At 40.2% G+C, this 20,567-nt stretch overlaps 2 protein-coding genes and 1 long non-coding RNA gene across 5 annotated transcripts; 2 read left to right on the top strand and 1 right to left on the bottom strand.

Moving 5' to 3' along the window:
* Positions 1-820: 820 nt before the first annotated feature.
* Positions 821-15,920, bottom strand: LOC311141511 (centromere protein H-like). Of its 2 annotated transcripts, none has more exons than XM_084176860.1 (10): positions 15,819-15,920; positions 3,597-3,716; positions 3,323-3,378; positions 3,177-3,222; positions 2,994-3,062; positions 2,794-2,850; positions 2,172-2,235; positions 1,904-1,955; positions 1,528-1,688; positions 821-1,210 (listed from the first exon to the last, which is right to left on the bottom strand). In XM_084176860.1, the coding sequence occupies exons 2-10, from the start codon at positions 3,701-3,703 to the stop codon at positions 1,178-1,180; spliced, it is 645 nt and encodes a 214-aa protein (XP_084032986.1). In that variant the 5' UTR covers positions 3,704-3,716; positions 15,819-15,920; the 3' UTR covers positions 821-1,177. The 2 variants fall into 2 exon arrangements, with proteins under 2 accessions (XP_084032986.1, XP_084032985.1); XM_084176859.1 differs by having other exon boundaries at positions 821-1,197.
* On the top strand, positions 8,277-14,766 carry LOC311141606. The gene is made up of 2 exons (XR_014614238.1): positions 8,277-9,805; positions 12,702-14,766. It is a non-coding gene; the product is annotated as an uncharacterized lncRNA (long non-coding RNA).
* A 182-nt stretch (positions 15,921-16,102) lies between the features above and the next one.
* Positions 16,103-18,900, top strand: LOC311141024 (alpha-ketoglutarate dehydrogenase component 4-like). Of its 2 annotated transcripts, none has more exons than XM_084176304.1 (5): positions 16,103-16,444; positions 16,757-16,849; positions 17,239-17,302; positions 18,243-18,436; positions 18,727-18,900. In XM_084176304.1, exons 2-5 carry the CDS (start codon positions 16,799-16,801, stop codon positions 18,742-18,744), a joined length of 327 nt encoding a protein of 108 aa, XP_084032430.1. In that variant the 5' UTR covers positions 16,103-16,444; positions 16,757-16,798; the 3' UTR covers positions 18,745-18,900. The 2 variants fall into 2 exon arrangements, with proteins under 2 accessions (XP_084032430.1, XP_084032429.1); XM_084176303.1 differs by having other exon boundaries at positions 16,757-16,903.
* Positions 18,901-20,567: the final 1,667 nt, after the last annotated feature.

Here is a 20,567-nt window from a genome sequence, read left to right as displayed (position 1 = left end):
TTCACTTGCGGTTATATTTTACATGTCTCCAGTCATATACATTTAAGTTTGCATATTGTGACTAAGTTTGATTGTACTGTCTCACATCCGATTGAAAAATGCCAAAAGTTATAGCAGAAAAGACAACCAGAACACCAAGAAGTCAAAAACCAAGGTTTGTTTCGATCTGTTTGTACTTTACAAGGGTAGAGATGCAGGATCTGTGTGTGCGTTTGTACTTTACAAGGGTAGAGATGCAGGATCTGTGTGTGTTAGTAGTTGTGTGTCAATGTGAAAATGAATAAAGGCTTCACATGTTTTGTCACGCATATAGTATGTGGCCCTTCACTTGGTATCAAAAACTCAGTGGCCCTTGAGCCAAAAGGTTTGCCCACCCCTGGATTAGGGCCTAATGAATTTATTTCAATTGACTGATTTCCTCATGAACTGTAACTCAGTAAAATATTTGAGATGGTTGCATGTTCCGTTTATATTTTTGTTCAGTATAACGTTAGCTAGATAAAAAAAAACATCTGGCACTGGTTGGCGTTCATGTATTAATGCTTGCTAGCTACTAAAAACATCTGAAACAAACCTTGGTTTTTGACTTCTTGGCGCAAAGAAAATACAAAATTACACAAATTGAGTCGTAATAAATATTTCCAACACTTGGAAATATGATTTGACTGCAGGAAATGTTTTTACTTCTGCAGTAATTAGAATGGTAGAGACCGTGGCCGATTGGTTTGTACCGCCATCTACTGGCAGAGCCATACTCCTGTGGTTTCATCATGCATAATTCCTTTCCCATAATTTCACTAGAATAATTATTACTACATTTCAAACTGGTGAATAGCAGTTTTATTCATAAAAACAAAAGTTATCAATACAAAATGAAGTACAACTATGCTTTTGTACAAACAAAAACGTATTACAAAAAGATGTCCATCTCTGATGCAGTGTATTATGCATTTTACTAAGTGCTCTTAACATCAGTTAATATTTTACATCTACTGTGATAACACTTTGTTCCTTCTCTATCACACTACAACTTCTGATAACTGTACATATAAACAATGTTACAACAATGTTGCAATTACTTTCCCCTTCCATGCTGACCGCTCATTCCTCAGAGATGGGAATGTCCTCCAACGTCATGGCGATGTCTCTCAGTTTGGGGTCATCTCTCCAGTTCACTTTACTGGCAATGATGATCCCCTGGAGAAAAAAACTACATAGCATCATGAGTTCTGACATTATTAACAAAACAGGTAATATGCCATCATCCTCTTCGCACTAAGGCTATGTCCCGATTATATCTCCTTCCTCCATAAGTGTGCACTTGTTCACTTCCCTTTACTGATTTGGAAGGAAATGACTGGTATAAGAAATATGGTAGAAATTCCAACTAGCCCATGACTCCACCAATCCAATGCTTTTAGATTTGTGAGAAGAAGTAAATGAGTGCACACTTCAGAAGAAAGGAGATATTATTAGGGACATACCTTAAGAATGAAACTTCTTAAAGATATAAAAAGGCCCATTTACCCGAAGGACATTCTGTGTGACGGTGGCCATCTTCTGGTATTTCTCCAGGTGAGACTGGCCTTTCTGCAGGATGTTTCTGTACTTCTCTGCCTCTGGGGGCTCCCTCTTCCTCTTCAACTCATCCATCTCCTTCATCTTCTCATGAGTGAGACGCTTTAGATCTGCAGAGTGAGGAGAAAAATAAAATAAATGTAAACGATTGAAATATGTTTGAAGGAGTTTCTTTTTTATTATTCAGTTCACTGCTCCACCTGAACTACAAGGCAAAGTATTAAAACATGAACTAAAAAGGTGATTGTTCATATCTTCAATCAAATTTAGTGAATTCCTATATATCCTCTACGGTAAAGCGTTCATAGTGTGGATGATGAAATACCTAGCCTCTGCTTTTGTAGGTCTGTGATTTGGTCCTGAAGCGCACATGATTCCTGTTGACAAAGCAAACAAGAGGTCAGAAATAACATTCCATAAATCCACAACAGTTGGTGACACAATACAGCAGCAGAGCCAAGCCAATGACCACATCGTTTTTATGATGAAAGCAATAAACATTGTTCTAATTTATAAAACTGTTAGTTACAGTCACACAATCAGATTGGTGAAAACGTCCATTGTCCAAACATATTGATAACAGATGCACCCACCTGCTGAAGTGTCTTTATCTTTGAACAAAGGTCTAGGCTACGATTGGTCAGTCCCCTCATTGCTCTGGAAAAAAAGATACATCAAGTTGTGCTTAAAACATGCATTTACATGTTTTTACACTGGCAAGTGCAGTGTAATTACAACGTCAGTAGGTAAACAACTGTGATACCCATTTGTGGTTTGTGTGACTGACATTTTTACAAACACATTGAACTCTATCACAAAGTAGTGTTAATAATATTTTTTCCCCCCTTCTCAAAGCCAGTTTACATGGAGCTGCTTGAGTCCTTTGATATCAATAAGACAGGGTCTGTGTCCAAAATGGCACCCTATTCCCTATATAGTCCATAGTGCTCTGGTCAACAGTAGTGGACTTTATAGGGCAGGGGTATTCAACTCTTACCCTATGAGGTCTGGAGCCTGCTGGTTTTCTGTTCTACCTGATAATTAATTGCACACACCTGGTGTCCCAGGTCTAAATCAGTCCCTGATTAGAGGGGAACAATCAAAAAATGCAGTGGAACTGGCTTCGAGGTCCAGAGTGGAGTTTGAAGGATATATGGAATAGGATGCCATTTGGGACGCACACAGGTTGTTAGAATCAGCTCCTGAAGGACTTACTCAGCCTCTGGATCACTGGATTTCAGCTTCTCAGAGATGGCATGCCACACCTGCATCCTGACAAATACAACACAACGTATAATCTGTTTACAAACTGTCCAAATGGAACTGATGCTCCAGACTTCTACATAAAGGGTTTGCAAGCAACAAATGCCTATCATAACTAATGTACTAGTAATTCAAGGAAATGTGATAGTTACCTGTGTAAGGCCAATGTCTTGTTAAAATGAGTGATTTTTGCTTCCTCCAAAGTACTAGCATAATCCGGCCTGTGGATTATCAAGAGACAAATAAATCCACTTTTTCTAAATCTGAATTGAGAAAATAAATGTTGGTTATGAATAGGCCAACATGAGATGACATTGCCAACTAAAGACACTCACAAGTCTTTGTCAGCATCAGGTGCACTGCAAGATCTTTTGCTTTTTCCTGTTAAAGAACACTTGACATTTAATAATAATAACCCTATTTTATAGTCACATAGTATATCAGCATACCCAATTCAGTAATAAAAGGTAATGTAATTTACCTGCTTGGAGCTTCACGGTCATCTCAAAACATTGATTTGACATCTGTTCTTTTATCCTGAGGGGTGAAACACTCATGGATGTAAAATGTAATAGCAAGACTTAGTATCAGCTCTATCCATCTATCTACCTCATATATTACATACTCTATGACAGGGGTAGGCTATTAAATTGTCATACTGTATAATACATATAAATCTGAAAGTATTGCAGAATGACTGATATGGTCACTAGCTGTAAATATGAAACATCCATAGATCAGAATTGAGGAGAAACCTTAGTATCTCTGCAGGTGAGCTGTCCTTCTGTCCATTGTCATCAACCGTAGGAGCCTGAAAACCATTCAATGCCACGGTCTCTAGGCTTGAGGCAAGGATTTCCATGTTCAATTATTGCCTGGAAAAATAAAGTGTCAATGTGTTCACCACCAACAAGAGGGGATCAGTCAAACACACCGGCTGCCTATAACCTGTATATTTTCGACCTAGCCTATACCAAAATACTTTGATAAAAGCAAGCAGACAACTCAGTTAGCTACCGTGCTAGCTTAATGACAGGGATGTCAGGTTCTGACAGTAGAAACTTGAAAGCAACTAATTAATTCACACTAACTGAAATGTACTACGCCATAGAGTATACAAAAGTATATATGAGTCTGTAAGACTTTACCTATTCCTAGTTTTCAATCCACAATTATTATTCTTCTTCGATTAGGTTTAACGGCGGTTGGCATCCAATTTGTTGCATTACCGCCACCTACTAGACTGGAGTATATTTTGCTTGAAAATGAAATAAAATAAAGAATAACTCTACCATCTAACACTACACTATAATAACACCACCCTACTCCACTATTTAAATATATTCATTCCTACCTCATGCCCTCAACCTGAAATGATGGGACATCACCACTTAACACTCCCTGTAACTCTTCTGATGTCAAGTCTCGCACACCCAAATACCTCTCTGCAGCTGCCACCACAACCTCAATTTTCTTCGACTTGCAGTACAATTAATAACCATTGCTATAAACGCTAAAAATCAAATCTTACTGAAACATATATCACTTGTTGGCCTATCCCTCTGTACTGGTACATATTTACATTTTAGTCATTTAGCAGACGCTCTTATCCAGAGCGACTTACAGTTAGTGAGTGCATAAATTTTTCATACTGGCCCCCCGTGGGAATCGAACCCACAACCCTGCCGTTTCTGGCTCCCAGGTGTCTTTTCTACAGGTAACGAGTTGAGATTAGAAGCACACCCTTAAAGGGAGTGCTCCTAATCTCAGCTTGTTACCTGTATAAAAGACACCTGTCTACAGAAGCAATCAATCAATCAGATTCCAAACTCTCCACCATGGCCAAGACCAAAGAGCTCTCCAAGGATGTCAGGGACAAGATTGTAGACCTACACAAGGCTGGAATGGGCTACAAGACCATCGCCAAGCAGCTTGGTGAGAAGGTGACAACAGTTGGTGCGATTATTCGCAAATGGAAGAAACACAAAAGAACTGTCAATCTCCCTCGGCCTGGAGCGCCATGCACTTCGTGGAGTTGCAATGATCATGAGAACGGTGAGGAATCAGCCCAGAACTACACGGGAGGATCTTGTCAATGATCTCAAGGCAGCTGGGACCATAGTCACCAAGAAAACAATTTGGTAACACACTACGCCGTGAAGGACTGAAATTCTGCAGCGCCCGCAAGGTCCCCCTGCTCAAGAAAGCACATATACAGGCCCGTCTGAAGTTTGTCAATGAAAGTGTTGTGGTCAGATGAGACCAAAATTGAGCTCTTTGGCATCAACTCAACTCGCCGTGTTTGGAGGAGGAGGAATGCTGCCTATGACCCCAAGGACACCATCCCCACCATCAAACATGGAGGTGGAAACATTATGCTTTGGGGGTGTTTTTCTGCTAAGGGGACAGGACAACTTCACCGCATCAAAGGGATGATGGACGGGGCCATGTACCGTCAAATCTTGGGTGAGAACCTCCTTCCCTCAGCCAGGGCATTGAAAATGGGTCGTGGATGGGTATTCCAGCATGACAATGACCCAAATCACACACCCAAGGCAACAAAGGAGTGGCTCATTTTTACATTTTAGCAGACGCTCTTATCCAGAACGACTTACAGTTAGTGAGTGCATACATTATTATTTTATATATATTTTTTTCATACTTGCCCCCCGTGGGAATCGAACCCACAACCCTGGCGTTGCAAACGCCATGCCAACTGAGCTACATCCCTGCCGGCCATTCCCTCCCCTACCCTGGGCCAATTGTGCGCCGCCCCATGGGTCTCCCGGTCGCGGCCGGCTACGACAGAGCCTGGATTCGAACCAGGATATCTAGTGGCACAGCTAGCACTGCGATGCAGTGCCTTAGACCACTGCGCCACGAAGAAGGCTCAAGAAGAAGCACATTAAGGTCCTGGAGTGGCCTAACCAGTCGCCAGACCTTAATCCCATAGAAAATCTGTGGAGGGAGCTGAAGGTTCGAGTTGCCAAACGTCAACCAAAAACGTCACTCCTACTGTCAGACTCATCTTTATCCTGACCCCCTGTGCAAGCCTCGGGCTCCGAGTACTTCACCACACCTACCACCTCCGATACTTCACCCTCACTCACTTCCATTTTTCCTCCTGTCTTCAGCTCACTTCGCTTACATTTCCTACTATTAGGGATTTATTATTCTTCTAAACTGATAGGATGACTAACTTAGAAAGAATGCATTCTTGACTGGGCTAATGTAGGCTGTGACACCTGGCAAGGCTGTGATTGATGTGAAGAGAAGATAAGGATTGTGTCTTCAAATACAAGACTATAATGGTTCATTGTGATCTATGAGTCTTCCTTTGACATGGGAATGATGTCTAAGGGAGCTGGCTCTTCTCACTATGACAGGTTGTTATGATAATCTTGTGTCTGGCTGGAGTGTGTAACAAAGGGCGCCAAAGAGATGAGACCAACCCCCTGCATCAACGGATTGGCTGAGATAGTTTAAACTGCTCAAGTCTTTACTCTAATTGGCCAGCAGAGAAGTGGGAAACTTCCTCTGTCAGAGTATTTGGGTATTGTTTCTAGAGCAATGTGTTAGTTGTCTGGGATGTCCTGCGAGGCATATCAGAGAACCCGTATATACGAAACATCATATTTACCATTGAAGGTTTTTGCATTAATTAAAATAACTAGTATACCTTAGAAGTAGTGTTGACCTCTTTTGTTCCTGATACCAGATTTGAATTGACGCGACTTTGACAATTGGTGATACCCCGACGTGATCTGGTAGAAGGGACTTCGCTGGGTAAATGTCCGGCCCATTTGGTCAACTCTTTAATCGAACCGTGTGTTTCACAAACTGCCCGGGCTTCTACAAAGGTAAGCAGATACCTGTTGTTAAATAACCAAAGATCTGCAAATTGGCTTTATCCAAATTAATTTTGTGAAACACCTGTCTGATGTAAGTGAACTAAATTATGAAACTATTATGAGTAGACAAGCACAATATTGTGACATGCAAGCCTTTGGTAGATGTGATGTTAAAACATTGGTACCGTAGAGTATTGTTTCTCTGACACATATCCAGAAGAGATATGGCTAGGTTCTGAGAAAATACTGAAGTCTCCAGGCTAGGATCACCAGGGGTGAGAACTGGAGATACAGGGAATTATTGGCTAAGGGCGTTGGCTACTGACACATATCCATCAGAGATATGGCTAGGATCAGAGGAACGCTAAAAATTTTAGTTGAGTATTGTTTCTGAGACACATATCCAGAAGAGATATGGCTAGGTTCTGAGGAAAATACTGAAGTCTCCAGGCTAGGATCACCAGGGGTGAGAACTGGAGATACAGGGAAATATTGGCTAAGGGCGTTGGCTACTGACACATATCCATCAGAGATATGGCTAGGATTAGAGGAACGCCAAAAATTTTAGTTGAGTATTGTTTCTGAGACACATATCCAGAAGAGATATGGCTAGGTTCTGAGAAAAATACTGAAATCTCTGGAGCACAAATGGTGTAACTGTGAGATACAGGGATTAATTGATCAAAGTGTAACGTTGTGGCACATATCCACTGAAGATATGGCTAGGATCACAACGGCCACTTAAATTTTAGATAGTGTTACGCTACTGACACGTATCAAAATGCTAGATACGGATAGAGTCAGGGGGACACTGGGTGTTGTTGTATGCATGAGTGCGCGAATGATCACAGACGAAATAAAATAGTGAATAGGTGTTATTAAAAAATAATAAACCTGTATATTAAGACGTCTGTGGCTGTCCAAACGGTATAATTTGGGAATAACTGTTGGATTTGTGGTTGCTTAAACCATATAACCCGTTAAAAACAATTGGGAACATAAAGCTAAAGTGGTGAATTGTGTGATTGAACTAAATGTGAATCATATGTTGTGAGATATGAAATATCCCACATTTTCGTTTTTTATTTTGAATAGATTTAATTAATCAGATGCATAAAAAAAAATCGGTAGGTTTATTTCAGATGCACAAAAACATAGTGATACGCATGTAAAGTAGACATACTGAAATGAAATATGTGATGGAAGTCAAGATCGAAAAATAAGCTAATGCTGTCAAACATTTTCATGCAGAATGAAAAAAAAAAAAAAACATCAAGCCTGGATTTGTAACTTGTAAAGCCATTAGTTTACGCGTAATGGTTGTCCTTTAATTCTCTGCATGGTCCTAAAATGGTTGTGCTGCCAGTGCCAGGCCAATGTAATCAGTGTCAGATTGTTCTCTCAAGTGTCCTGAAAGACTCAGCAGGTAGCAGCCTAATGGATGCAAATCAACATGAGAGATTACTTCCTGTTATAATGCAAGATATCCACCAGCATAATATACAGTTGCTAGAGGCTTTGTTCCAGTTAGTCTTATATTTAGATACATCTCAAAATAGGGCTTTGGCTCCAGTAATTGTACTTTCTACTTAATGCTGTAGTGTTTTCTATAGTTTTATGCATGTACGATTTTTTTAAAATTTAATTTTGGTGTGTTTTTGTACAGACAGACCAAGCATATATTCTGAGTGAGACGTTATGTCTGCCTCAGCGAGAGCTACCCTTTGAAACAGGACCCAGGGTAGGGGATCAATCTTATCCAATTTGTAGGTCGCTCTGGATAAGAGCGTCTGCTAAATGATGTAAATGTAAATGTAAATGTAAAACGGTTGAATTGATATATTTGAAATATAACGTTTGGTGTTTGAAATAGCATAATACTGCTTTTGAATAGTTGTGTCGAAACAATTCGGTTTAGTATTTGATTTGAGGTTTGATGTTTGACATAGAATAATACTGGTTTTAGGTGCTTGGTTTGGGCTATTTGGTTTATTATTTGATTTAACGTTTGATGTTTGACCGTGCAAAATACTGGTTAAACAATTAGACCGAAATAATTCGGTTTATAAACGTGCACAAACTTTAACTAATTAGGTGGGAATTATTTGATTTAAATAAATGGACTGGAGTACTTTGAGTAACGGCGGAATATTAGAGGCGCGCTGGGACGAGAAGCAGCTCCTCACAGCTCCTCAAAAAGGTAGAGTTGCGAGGGGAGGGGCTGGAGAGAGCGAAAGTGTGGCTTTTGGAGCCATGAAAAGACTGGGAGATGGCTGGGAACGCATGTGGGTATCTGGCGAGAGAGTGTTCTAAATTTTATTTTATTATTATTCTAAACTTGCTCACCGAGCGTAGACGTGCGTTGGGTGAGAGAGTAGAGAATATTTACATGTGCGTTTTTGGTAATTTGGCAGACGCTATTGAATAGAGCGATTTATGGGAACAATTGGGGTTGAGTGCCTTGCTCGAGGGCACATCGGCAGATTTTTCGCCTGGTCGGCTCGGGGATTGGAACCGGCGACCTCTCGGTTGTTGGCGCGGCGCTATTGGTCACTAAACTGTCGGCCGCCCCATATGAGTTTAAGATTGTGGCGTTGTTGGATAATATGATGGCGGAATAAACTGACCATAAGTAATGTTGTTTTAGACGTAATGTATAATATAGTACAAAACAAATAGAGGGTTAAATTGAACTAATTATCATGGTAGAGCTAACGTAGTACAGTGAGGGAACTTCATTTTGTGTCAGAGGGTAAAATAAGAAATCATTGTAATATGCTATTGGTGGAAATCTATTTATCATTTCAAGGCATGGAGTAACAATCTGCATTTATGAGTGTAAATTACACGGCTGATGTGTTGATTGAATGGGTACGATGAGTATTTGGTTTGGTAATGTTGAATGGACTATTGGTAGCGAGCGTGTTTAGGGGTTAAATAGAAAAACTAACTTAAACAATAGGGAATCAAAAGGAGAGAGAGTTTTTTGCTGAGGTGAAAGCTACTGCGATTTTCATTTGGTGACGTCACTTGCTCTATGAACTGGAAGTAGTTACTTTGAGAGCATCGCAGATGGTGTGAAGTGACTGGCGTTGTCCCTGGTTCGAACACAGGTAGGGACAGTAGACAAAGCTTTCGCAATGGGGCTATATACCTGAAAGGTTGAATTAGATAGCTTAAATAGAAGTATTCTAGGAAAGTCTATGTAAATATGTTATAAGGTTACCATGCGCTCTCCCCGAAGGAGCAAGGGGAGGGTGAGAGACAGTATAGTTCAGATGATAAGAATGTCATTAAGCGTATGCTGACCAACGATAGCAAGTATTTGTTTTATTAATTAGGGCATAATCAGAGAGAACAGTTAAATAAATTGAATAGCGAACTGAAATGGCTTAGCTGGGAAATATTTTTTGGGTACATTTTAGAACGATAATGTATTTTGGTTAAGTGGATGCAAGTGACATTGGCTGTTGTGATGGGGGAATAGCGCCAGCCTGTGGTGGGTTATGGATTTGTTACATAAACTTATATTTTGGACTGGGGCGATAGAATAGGCTACAATTGTAGCATAATCAGAAAAAATACACAATTTAATGTGAATTAGTTATTACAATTGTTGTTGATAGTTGTTACGGTTATTATCATTGATCCAGTAATGATATAGGGAAGGTAGAGGAAGGCAGGGGATTTAATCTCATTTAGGGAAGTTATATTAGGAAGAAAATACCATTAAAAGAGGGAACATTTGATGTAACTGTGATTATATTGGCTAAAAACTCAAATATGACATATACAGGGAGTACAGGAACAATAGAATAGAAGACAGGTTTTCATAGGGGGTTGAATAAATAATTGATAAATGGATAATTTGAGATGAGATCACATGTAGCAGAGTTAGGGTAATCAATTAAATAATCATAGTATACTCGAGGAATTTTGAGTGGTTTAATGGATTAGTTAGGAGGAATTAGAATGATACAAACAATTATTGATGGGTTAAGACTGGGAATATCTATCATGTTTTGTGTGTACTACCATCTTTAGAATATAACTAGGAGAAAGAGATTAGCTCATCTCAGTTAGGCAGAATTTAGGTCATAAAAGTGAGCTATCAAATTGAGTGAGGCCTGGCTATTTGTGATTGTTGTTTTTTCAAATTGGGTTAAAATGGGTTCACAGAGCCAGAGGCTGTACAGAGAAAGGTGGAGCCCCCATGTTGTCCTAGTGAAAGAACATTCAGAGGAATGTTTATCACTAGGTAAATATATAAAACAAGGGAAGAACATTACTGACTGGCAGAATATACCAAATGGGGATCAGTATGGCCACTCCACTGGGAGATATAGAATAAAGTTAAATGGGAGAGCAAAAACCCAGCCCAGTGTCCATCTGGAGATAAGTTTTAACGGATGACAGGAAGAGATTTTCTTAACTCAGGAACAGGAGGGTGAGTTAGCAGCAATTCTGTTCAAATTATGGTCACAAGGACAACAGATGTAGGACTAATAAAGGGGGTAGCTCCAGTACAAGTGATTCCTCAATCCGATAATAGACCATACCAAAAATGATACTATGAAACCAGAAGCAATAAAAGGGATAACACCTACATTTGAGAATTTACTTAAGGGAGAGGTGATAATTCCTGGAGATGTGGTACAATGAAACTCTCCATTATTTCCTGTTAGAAAGGAGGCACCTAGCGCCGACTGGAGGATGGTCATGGACTTACAGTTAGTTTAATGGAAATATCATTCCCAGAGTTCCATGTGTACAAAATCCACATACAATGCTGAACCAATTGAAACCAGAGAACTCCTATTTTACAGTGATAGATTTAGCTAATGTTTTCTTTAGCATCCAAGTTCATCCGGATAGTTAGGGGTGGTTTGGCTTTACTTTTCAGGGAAGGAAATGGACTTAGGCTAGGATGCCTCAAGGCTACTCGGAAAGTCTTACAATCTTTGTCCAGGCTATAACAAAAAATTTGGGAAAGTTTGAACCTAGGGAAGGAAACAAATGTTAGTTTATGTAGATTATATTCTATTGGCTAATCCCACTCAGGAGGGATGTAAGAGGGATACAATCCAATTGTTAACCTTCCTGGCAGAACAGGGACACAAAGTGAGCAAAAAGAAACTTCAACTTTGGTAGAGCGAGGTCATTTACCTAGGACACACTATAACACAGGAGGGGAGAATGTTAAATTCATCCAGGAAAACTGCTATATTTAAATGCCAAAACCGTTAAAACAAAAAACAAATGATCAGCTTTTTGTTAATGATAAAGTGCTGTGAAGTTTGCGTACTCCATTATGTACTGCATACGGGTAAATTAAGTGATCTTAGCTATGGGAAGGCAATGGTAGCCCATGGTAAAGTAATTTGGAACTCTAAGGAGGCATACATACATCAGGGATGTTATCCAAATGGTAGAGAATAACGAGGGATATGACATTGGTAGTGATTTAAAGATGATTAGGTTTTCTGGTGGGCTATTGGATATAACTGGGTTAATCATGAACATAGAGATTTTTATTCTTTGTTGCTAGACAGAAGACTTAGGTGACTTAAGAAATAGACTTGTCATGTCCAACAATTAGTCTTCAGGTCAAGCCCGGGAGAGCCTGGGTAGAACAGAGTTTGAACTAAACATAAGTGTTTTTATAAGATAAGAGATTGATTGATTGGATTACTAATTGATTCTGAACTGGATGAAAGTTGAATTTAGCTTCCATAAAAGACAAAGGAAGTGGGAGGAGCAATAAAGGAGCAAAAGATAATCTAAAAAATGAAAGGCATAGCAATAGGATGATAAATTACATAAGAAATGGTTTAGAAAGGTGGTAATATTGACACATGGGCGAATCATGTGTCAAAAAAGGGGGAGTGATAGGATTAAATAATATTGATAGAATTAAATAATAATACTTAAAAAGAAAAAACAACAATAGAAATTGAGAGCTGAACATGTATGTGTGAAGATAGTTTATTAACCACACCCGTATGTCAGAGGTTTTGTGCCCCACAGGTGAACTAAAGGAGAAGGTGACCCACTCTATCACACCAGGAGACTGGGTGTGGATCCAGTCCCTAAAAGAAGAAAAACTGGAAGCAGGCCTGTTGGGAAGGGCCCTATCAAGTCCTATTAGATCAATCTGGGTGCATGTCACACACTGCAAAAAGGTAAACCCAGTTACACCTGATGAACAAACACAGAGTTAGGAGAAAGATCCGATCACCACTATGGTCCGGGGGTTGCCTCCTTAACGAAGATTCCCTTACCCTGTCTGATCATCCCTGTGTGAGTTTGGTAGAAGGTAAAGTAATGGGTTGGCGTCTGACATGTTCTCAGGGCAAGGGTGGGGATTCACAGGTCTCCTGACGGTAGGTAGCTGTCTGATTGTGGGGGCCATATTCCTAACACACTCAAGCCCTTCTGATCAGCCAAAAGTAGTAGTTAACCTAAAACAAGTTGATAGAATAATACCGGAGCACAGTCTATGAAGGCATAGGAGACAGCTAGACGTAGGGAAAGGGGAAGATTAGGGACTTTAGGGGAGGACATCACTATATGTGTGTCGCCGTGTACATCCTGGGACTATGTAGTTGCTCATATCGAGAGCGTGGGGGATATGTAAATCTCCATATACAGTTTGGGGACAGGTGTAGTGTTGTGAGGGTAGGGAATTACCAGAAATGGCAGTGCGACCCATAGAAGGGTAGGTACTGTCTGAAAGTCTGAAGTACGCAAAAACAGGTTTATCCCCATGCAAACCACCTGAGAATGTGGTGAAAGAGTCTTGTAGTAACTTGAACTATCAGTATCCCCGATAACAAACTCATTCCGACCTAGGTTGCCTACGTTTGAAGTCTCAGGGGATTCTAATCGTTTTTCTAGGACTAGTAAGATAGGATACAGAGTAGGGCATCTTAGCTCTGCTCCTACACAGAGAATATCACAACTGAAAGAGAACATGACTAATCTCTCCTATTTGTTGCAGACAGAGGATTGTAGGACCCAAAACCAGGCCTGTGCTGACATCTGATGGTTGTGTGGTGATAACTGATTGTGAACTCAACTACATATGTAAACAATCAAACGTGTCAGAGACTGGTGAGTTGTCAAATAGAAAGTAAGACCTCCTCCCGGGATCCTTTGATGAAAGGATCCTGTGATGGGATAGGAGTACCTCGAGAGGTTACAGAACAATTCAAAGCTAGGAATCAGACCACAGTTGAGTTTGAATCAAGTATTTTTTGTTGGTCAACAATTAATAAAAACTTCGATTGGATAAATTATATTTACTATAACCAGCAAAGATTTATAAACCACACTTGTGATGCAATAAAGGGATTAGATGAGCAGAAAGCGGCAACTATCTTAATGACAAAGCAGAATAGAATAGCGTTAGATAGGCTTTTGGCTGAGAGGGGCGGAGTTTGTGTTCTGTTTGGATCTATGTGCTGTATTTTCATCCTCAAACAATATAGCACCGGATGGGTCAGTGACAAAAGAGCTTCATGGGAGTAACTACACTGACAAACAAACTGGCTGAGAGATCTGATATTGATAGCTCCATAAACGGTTGGTTTGATAACATATTTGGTAAATGGAAAACTATTGTTGTGACTATTCTGGGTGAAGTCATGGCCTCTATGGGTATACTTGTTCTTTGTGGATGTTGTCTTATTTCCTGTGTCTGAGGTTTGGTGAGAAAGGAGATGGAGAAGGTGATTTCCCACAGATGGTGAGATAAGGCCCAATCCTGGACTCCAACCTAGGAATGGAGGATATGACCTACCAGGCTTGGTGTAGTGACACTAGAGGGTGTCTAAAGGGGGCCAAAATATACTTCTCTGTTTGTGTTTTATGTTTTAATAGTCTTATGTTTTGTGTTCTATTAATCCTGTGTTTTATGCTTTATTAATCAAGTTAACCATGTGAATGTTTGTCTTTTCTTATGTGATGGTTTGAAGTTCCTTGGTGACTGGTAACAATTTGCAAGTGGGGTACAGATGGACTGAGGGTTTTATTTTTAGTATCATAATGGCCTATTAATAAAAGTGTGATTTTTTGTTTGTTTTGTATTATAATGAATGAAGATCTGTGTTTTCTTATTTTTGAATCACACCTTATGTGGTGTGAAAAGGGGGATTATTAGGGATTTATTATTCTTCTAAACTGATAGGATGACTAACTTAGAAAGAATGCATTCTTGACTGGGCTAATGTAGGCTGTGACACCTGGCAAGGCTGTGATTGATGTGAAGAGAAGATAAGGATTGTGTCTTCAAATACAAGACTATAATGGTTCATTGTGATCTATGAGTCTTCCTTTGACATGGGAATGATGTCTAAGGGAGCTGGCTCTTCTCACTATGACAGGTTGTTATGATAATCTTGTGTCTGGCTGGAGTGTGTAACAAAGGGCGCCAAAGAGATGAGACCAACCCCCTGCATCAACGGATTGGCTGAGATAGTTTAAACTGCTCAAGTCTTTACTCTAATTGGCCAGCAGAGAAGTGGGAAACTTCCTCTGTCAGAGTATTTGGGTATTGTTTCTAGAGCAATGTGTTAGTTGTCTGGGATGTCCTGCGAGGCATATCAGAGAACCCGTATATACGAAACATCATATTTACCATTGAAGGTTTTTGCATTAATTAAAATAACTAGTATACCTTAGAAGTAGTGTTGACCTCTTTTGTTCCTGATACCAGATTTGAATTGACGCGACTTTGACACTACCATTCTTCTTTAACAAACATTCTCCCTTTTCCCCGCCATTTTTTACCGACTCAAGTTCACAATCTTCCTCCCTCTCTCTCTTAGACCTCCTGCCATTTTTTACCGACTCAAGCTCACAATCTTCCTCCCTCCCTCCCTCTCTCTCTCTCTCTCTCTCTCTCTCTCTCTCTCTCTTAGACCTCCTCTGCCTCTCTTTTTCCTTTCATTCCTCTTCCGTCATCCAAGTATACGTCTCCTTATGATAATACTGCACTTCTCCTGACATACATCTGTTTCTTGCTTTCTCAAGCGACTCCATTTACGAGCCCCCCCCAAAGAGTTGAACTGGTAGAACAGTTTTGTAATCTTCACTGTTTACACGTATTTTCTACGGCCTACTCACCGCTTCGTCTCCTCTTGAAAATGTAGCTCAGGGTTCAATCAACAATGTATGGACCGACTTCTTTATAAATTAGCAAAAAAATACAACATTTCTCACATGAACTGAGAAGTCTAATCCTATTGGACAAATAATTGTAACGATATCCATAACAATATTTCCATTGGTTAAACGTCACGTCACTGTAAAATTAGGCTCTATGATAGGCTCTTGGTGCAACTTTGAACGTACCGCTAGGAAGTTACCACTAATCACGTGACCAGATAATTATTCAGCAACCCCCCCCTCCCTTCAGCAATCTGGACTGAAAGATAGATAGGAAGGTTATACGCCTTTGCTAGCCGCGGTTGTCTTTGACATTTGGTTCACCATTGTCTATAGTGCTTATTTTAACATGTAAAATAAGGTTCATTTTCAATGTGCACTGAATAGCTCAAATTGGTTGATGGAATTTGTCTACTACCAGCATATTGTCCGATTAAGAAGGGTTTTCATGTGCTATTCTTAGAAATCAACTCGGTGCTAACAAACATCATGGTTTGACAGTTTTGGCCTGGGAAACTGACCTGACCGTTTATTTTGTTTTCGAATAATATAACCTACTTTCAGCTGACAGCATCAAGACAAAGGTAATAAATTCTATGTTACAGACAATTAACTCAACTTTTTAAGACACTGGATCTGATCTGCTAAGGGTTTGGAGTCCGTATACATGTCTAAGATATGTTTTATTGTGTATTTTATTCTAAATGGGATGGTGTTATCTTTCGATGACCCGTTAGCTTTTTGACAGCTCACATTAGCATCCATGGGTTGCAACACCCCTATCACATACTGTTGATCCAGAGGTTGTTCTCAACCTATGGTTTCTATACAGCGGACTTGGTCCTTTTCCCTTTTCACATGACAACAACAACAACTCCCTCTTCTGGTACTTTTAGGAACTGAGGATTATTTTCACCCGGAAGAAGACCCGCGAGGACATGGGTGGCAAAGTCAGTAGCAAAATGGCTGCGGTTGGGCGGGTGGTACAGGTACGCTTGTCAAACTGGGATAATTATCGCTCTGCAACCACACTTGTAACTCAAGTGAGTACTTTTAAAAGTTCAATAGTCAATGCAAGTTACGATTTCCAAGGTCAGAAATCAACGAAATTTGTTTTCGCTTTGTTGTTGCTGTGCATCCCCCAAGCTAACGAGCTAGCACATTCACTAATCAGTAGTTCTCCCTGTCCAAGTGTTTACTCTAGCTAGCTAACTTATCTGGCAGTTTATTCAAGGTAATGATAAACATTTTGTTGGCCTACTACTATATGGCATTGCTTTCAATTCATAGCATTAAACAATATAGGATTGTCTGGCTGCAAAAGAGAAGTATTGACGTGATTGAGTAACTTGTCTGTTTTCATTTGACTACCTTTCAGGCTGTGAAACCTCATGCTCCACAAATCAAGTTTCCCAGCAGAGAGGGGGTCCCCAGGCTGAATGGTGAGTAACAACTTGCCAGTGTGATGTTGTTGCACTACCTATTGTTTTATTTTTTGTCCTTGGGTAGTGCTAACCCTATTGAAGAGGACATTCCACCCTTTGACTGTTAAGGGACACAGCTACTGTATGCAATTATGCTTTGCTAGTCAAATTTTAGACTATCGATGTGTTGGTTGAATATTGATTAGTCGTATCAACTTTAACGTGATAGGCAGTAGAAACTGCGTCAATGTACTATTGTAATATTATGCTGTAGCTCTCTTAAAAACATGTTTCCTCTATCGGTTTGACATTTTGTTGTTGGAAAACCTGGGTATTGTTTTCAGCCGCTTTTCAAATCAAAGGTGGAAGCACTGACTTGATTTTCCCTTTATTTTTATTTTTTACATGTCAACCCCAGTGTATTTTAGGAAGAGGTTGTTTTAGTCCTTTCCAATTTCATTATAAAACAGTGCTATGAATGATTAATAAAATAAAGAAAACACAAAGGATGTCCAGTGTTTCCCCTATATGCATTTAGCAGCGGCGCACTGGATGGTAAAACTTTCAGTGTAAACTTAAATTACTAAAACAATATATAAAGTCTGCAGAAAAGATAATGGAGCAATATTTTTTAAAAATAAGAATCTTTGAGAACTAACAATCACCCAAATAAAAACGAGACAGTCGGGAAGAATCTGAAATGCCAAAAATGTCATTGATTTTGAGTCACTCAGATAGCATAAGCCATGGCAAAATGTGTAGAATTGCAGGAAATTAGCTTTAAAACAGCAGAATTTTGTCTCTCCGGCCAAGAGGAGGGCCTCAAACTATGCCTTTGGCCATGCCCACTACCAAATCGTAGGGGAAACACTGAATGTCTAAAACAATAACATCACTGATTTAAAAGCTACATGAATAGGCTACTGTTTTAAAATAACAGCCATTTCCTCTGTTTCAGTCCAAGAGACTCTTAAAACATTAGCAGTCAGCTCTCCTAGTTCATCTCCAGTTGTAGCGCCGCCGCTGTTATCGAGACCCCCCGGTCCTGTCACTCTACTCCCTGGAACCCCAGACAGTGTGGCAACAGTGAAGGAACTCCCTCAGAGATACCGCAGGAGGGCATTGGAAGCAGACGAGATGGACTATATTCAGGTGAGTGCCTAGCTGGGGCACTGAAGAAGTGCTGTAATTGTTGTATTTCTTTATAAAAAAACAAACGTGTTTATACAAATACTGAAGGGGGTGGTATTTTCGTGTGACATGCGGCTACACTCATGGGTTGGAGTGTAGCCGCATGTACTGTAATTGGATCTCTGCTTTGAATTTAGCCAATAGTGTTAGAGAAGGCATTCCGAGTACTCAAAGTGCATTAACTGTTGTTTCCTGAGTGTTGCAATACAGTGAAGATCTCACTAACCACCGACTCTTCTTCTGTTTTCCAGCGTGGTGGACCAGAGTGATGTTAAGTGACTCTGTGAATGCAACCCAAATCCTTACCTGTGGAAATCCGTTCCTCAACAAGAGAGGACCTGCTGCCACACCTCATCAGACATCATGTAGAATAAAGATACTATAATTCATGTTGAAATTGTACAAATAAAGTTTATTTTTAAAGACGTGATTGTGTAGATATTTTTAATTTCAAAGGACATTTTTGATTTCATTGTTTGCTGTCTTAGAAGAAAAGCCATTACAGTAAATCTTCCAATTATATGACCATTTATTTGTTCAGCATCCACCTCATTCAATGCTCAATATTTTACACCTTCACTTAATTAAATCCTTGAAGGTTGATTTGAACATTCCCATGATCAACTGTACATCCGTTTTTAATTGACCAGTAAGTCCTCCTGCTTTCTTAGTTGCACATTTTGCTCAGCATTTTTATGACACCACATCCAAACAAGGACCAGACTGAATTTCACCCCAAGACTGAAGAAAATCAAGGACTCTTTTCTCCTGGCCCCTTCAGTCAGAACAGGCGTTATAGGCGGCCCTTAGGGGCCTGGCACGCCCCGCCCTACCGTACATCATAGCCCGTCCAAATAAAATATTGAACATTTATTTGACTGTAAGATGCTTCAATGTCAGATGAAACATCTGAGTGAGCGAAACGGTGCCCCTCTGTCTCAGTATGTGTAGACCATGTATCTGATGTCTGGACCAAAAGATTATGGCATGTCATACTATTTCTGGCCATACAGTATCAGATACATGGGCTACATATAGTGAGACAGCGTGACGCTCGCTAGTTTCAGCAGAGAGGAGGTGAAGTGAAAGTGCTCACTCGCCAAAATCTGTCCAGAATAAGCACAATGCGTTTCTATTGGCATAATATGCAGATAAGCTTGTCGCTTGCATTCCCGACTTTGGGACAATGACTCCCATTGTTAGGGTGGAGACTTAAACATCTCATTATATACAGATATCTGGTTTCTGCAAATTGGAAAAATTGTCTCCTGAGTGGCGCAGTGGTCTAAGGCACTGCATCGCAGTGCAAACTGTGCCACTAGAGATCCTGGTTCGAATCCAGGCTCTGTCGCAGCCGGCCGCGACCGGGAGACTCATGGGCGGCGCACAATTGGCCCAGCGTCGTCCAGGGTAGGGGAGGGAATGGCCGGCAGGGATGTAGCTCAGTTGATAGAGCATGGCGTTTGCAACGCCAGGGTTGTGGGTTCGATTCCCACGGGGGGCCAGTATATATAAAAAAATATATATATATATGTATTCACTAACTGTAAGTCGCTCTGGATAAGAGCGTCTGCTAAATAACGTAAATGTAAAATGTAATGTAAATGGCTTCCCCTAAAGTAAATGGATGTTTTGCCAAAATTATGTAATTACTCCTGTCTAAATAAAAACATTCAAAATACTTCACCAGAGAGCATGACTTGGACACAGAGGATCATTAGCTTCTTTAAAAAATGCCTATGCCTATTTGGGAAGCCTGCAATTTGGGCAGCACGCGTGGCAATAGGCCTAGCTGAGTTGCGGCTGTCAGTGAAAAGCGTCTAAAATATGTATAAAGATAATGTCTGTTTATTTTGATCAATTTCCCATTACATAAAGTTTATTTTCTTTCAAAACCACATGAGTGTGCTGTCTCTGATCAACCTTCTCGTTATCTCTCTCAAAACGATCTTCTTGACCATAACCAGTCAGGCTTTAAGACGGGTCACTCAACCGAGACTGCTCTTCTCTGTGTCACGGAGGCTCTCCGCACTGCCAAAGCTGACTCGCTCTCCTCTGTTCTCATCCTCCTAGATCTATCTGCTACCTTTGA

Source organism: Coregonus lavaretus (assembly GCF_964263955.1).
Source record: "Coregonus lavaretus genome assembly, chromosome: 14".
NCBI classification, from domain to species: domain Eukaryota; kingdom Metazoa; phylum Chordata; class Actinopteri; order Salmoniformes; family Salmonidae; genus Coregonus; species Coregonus lavaretus.
This window is presented reverse-complemented; position numbering and strand designations above follow the sequence as displayed.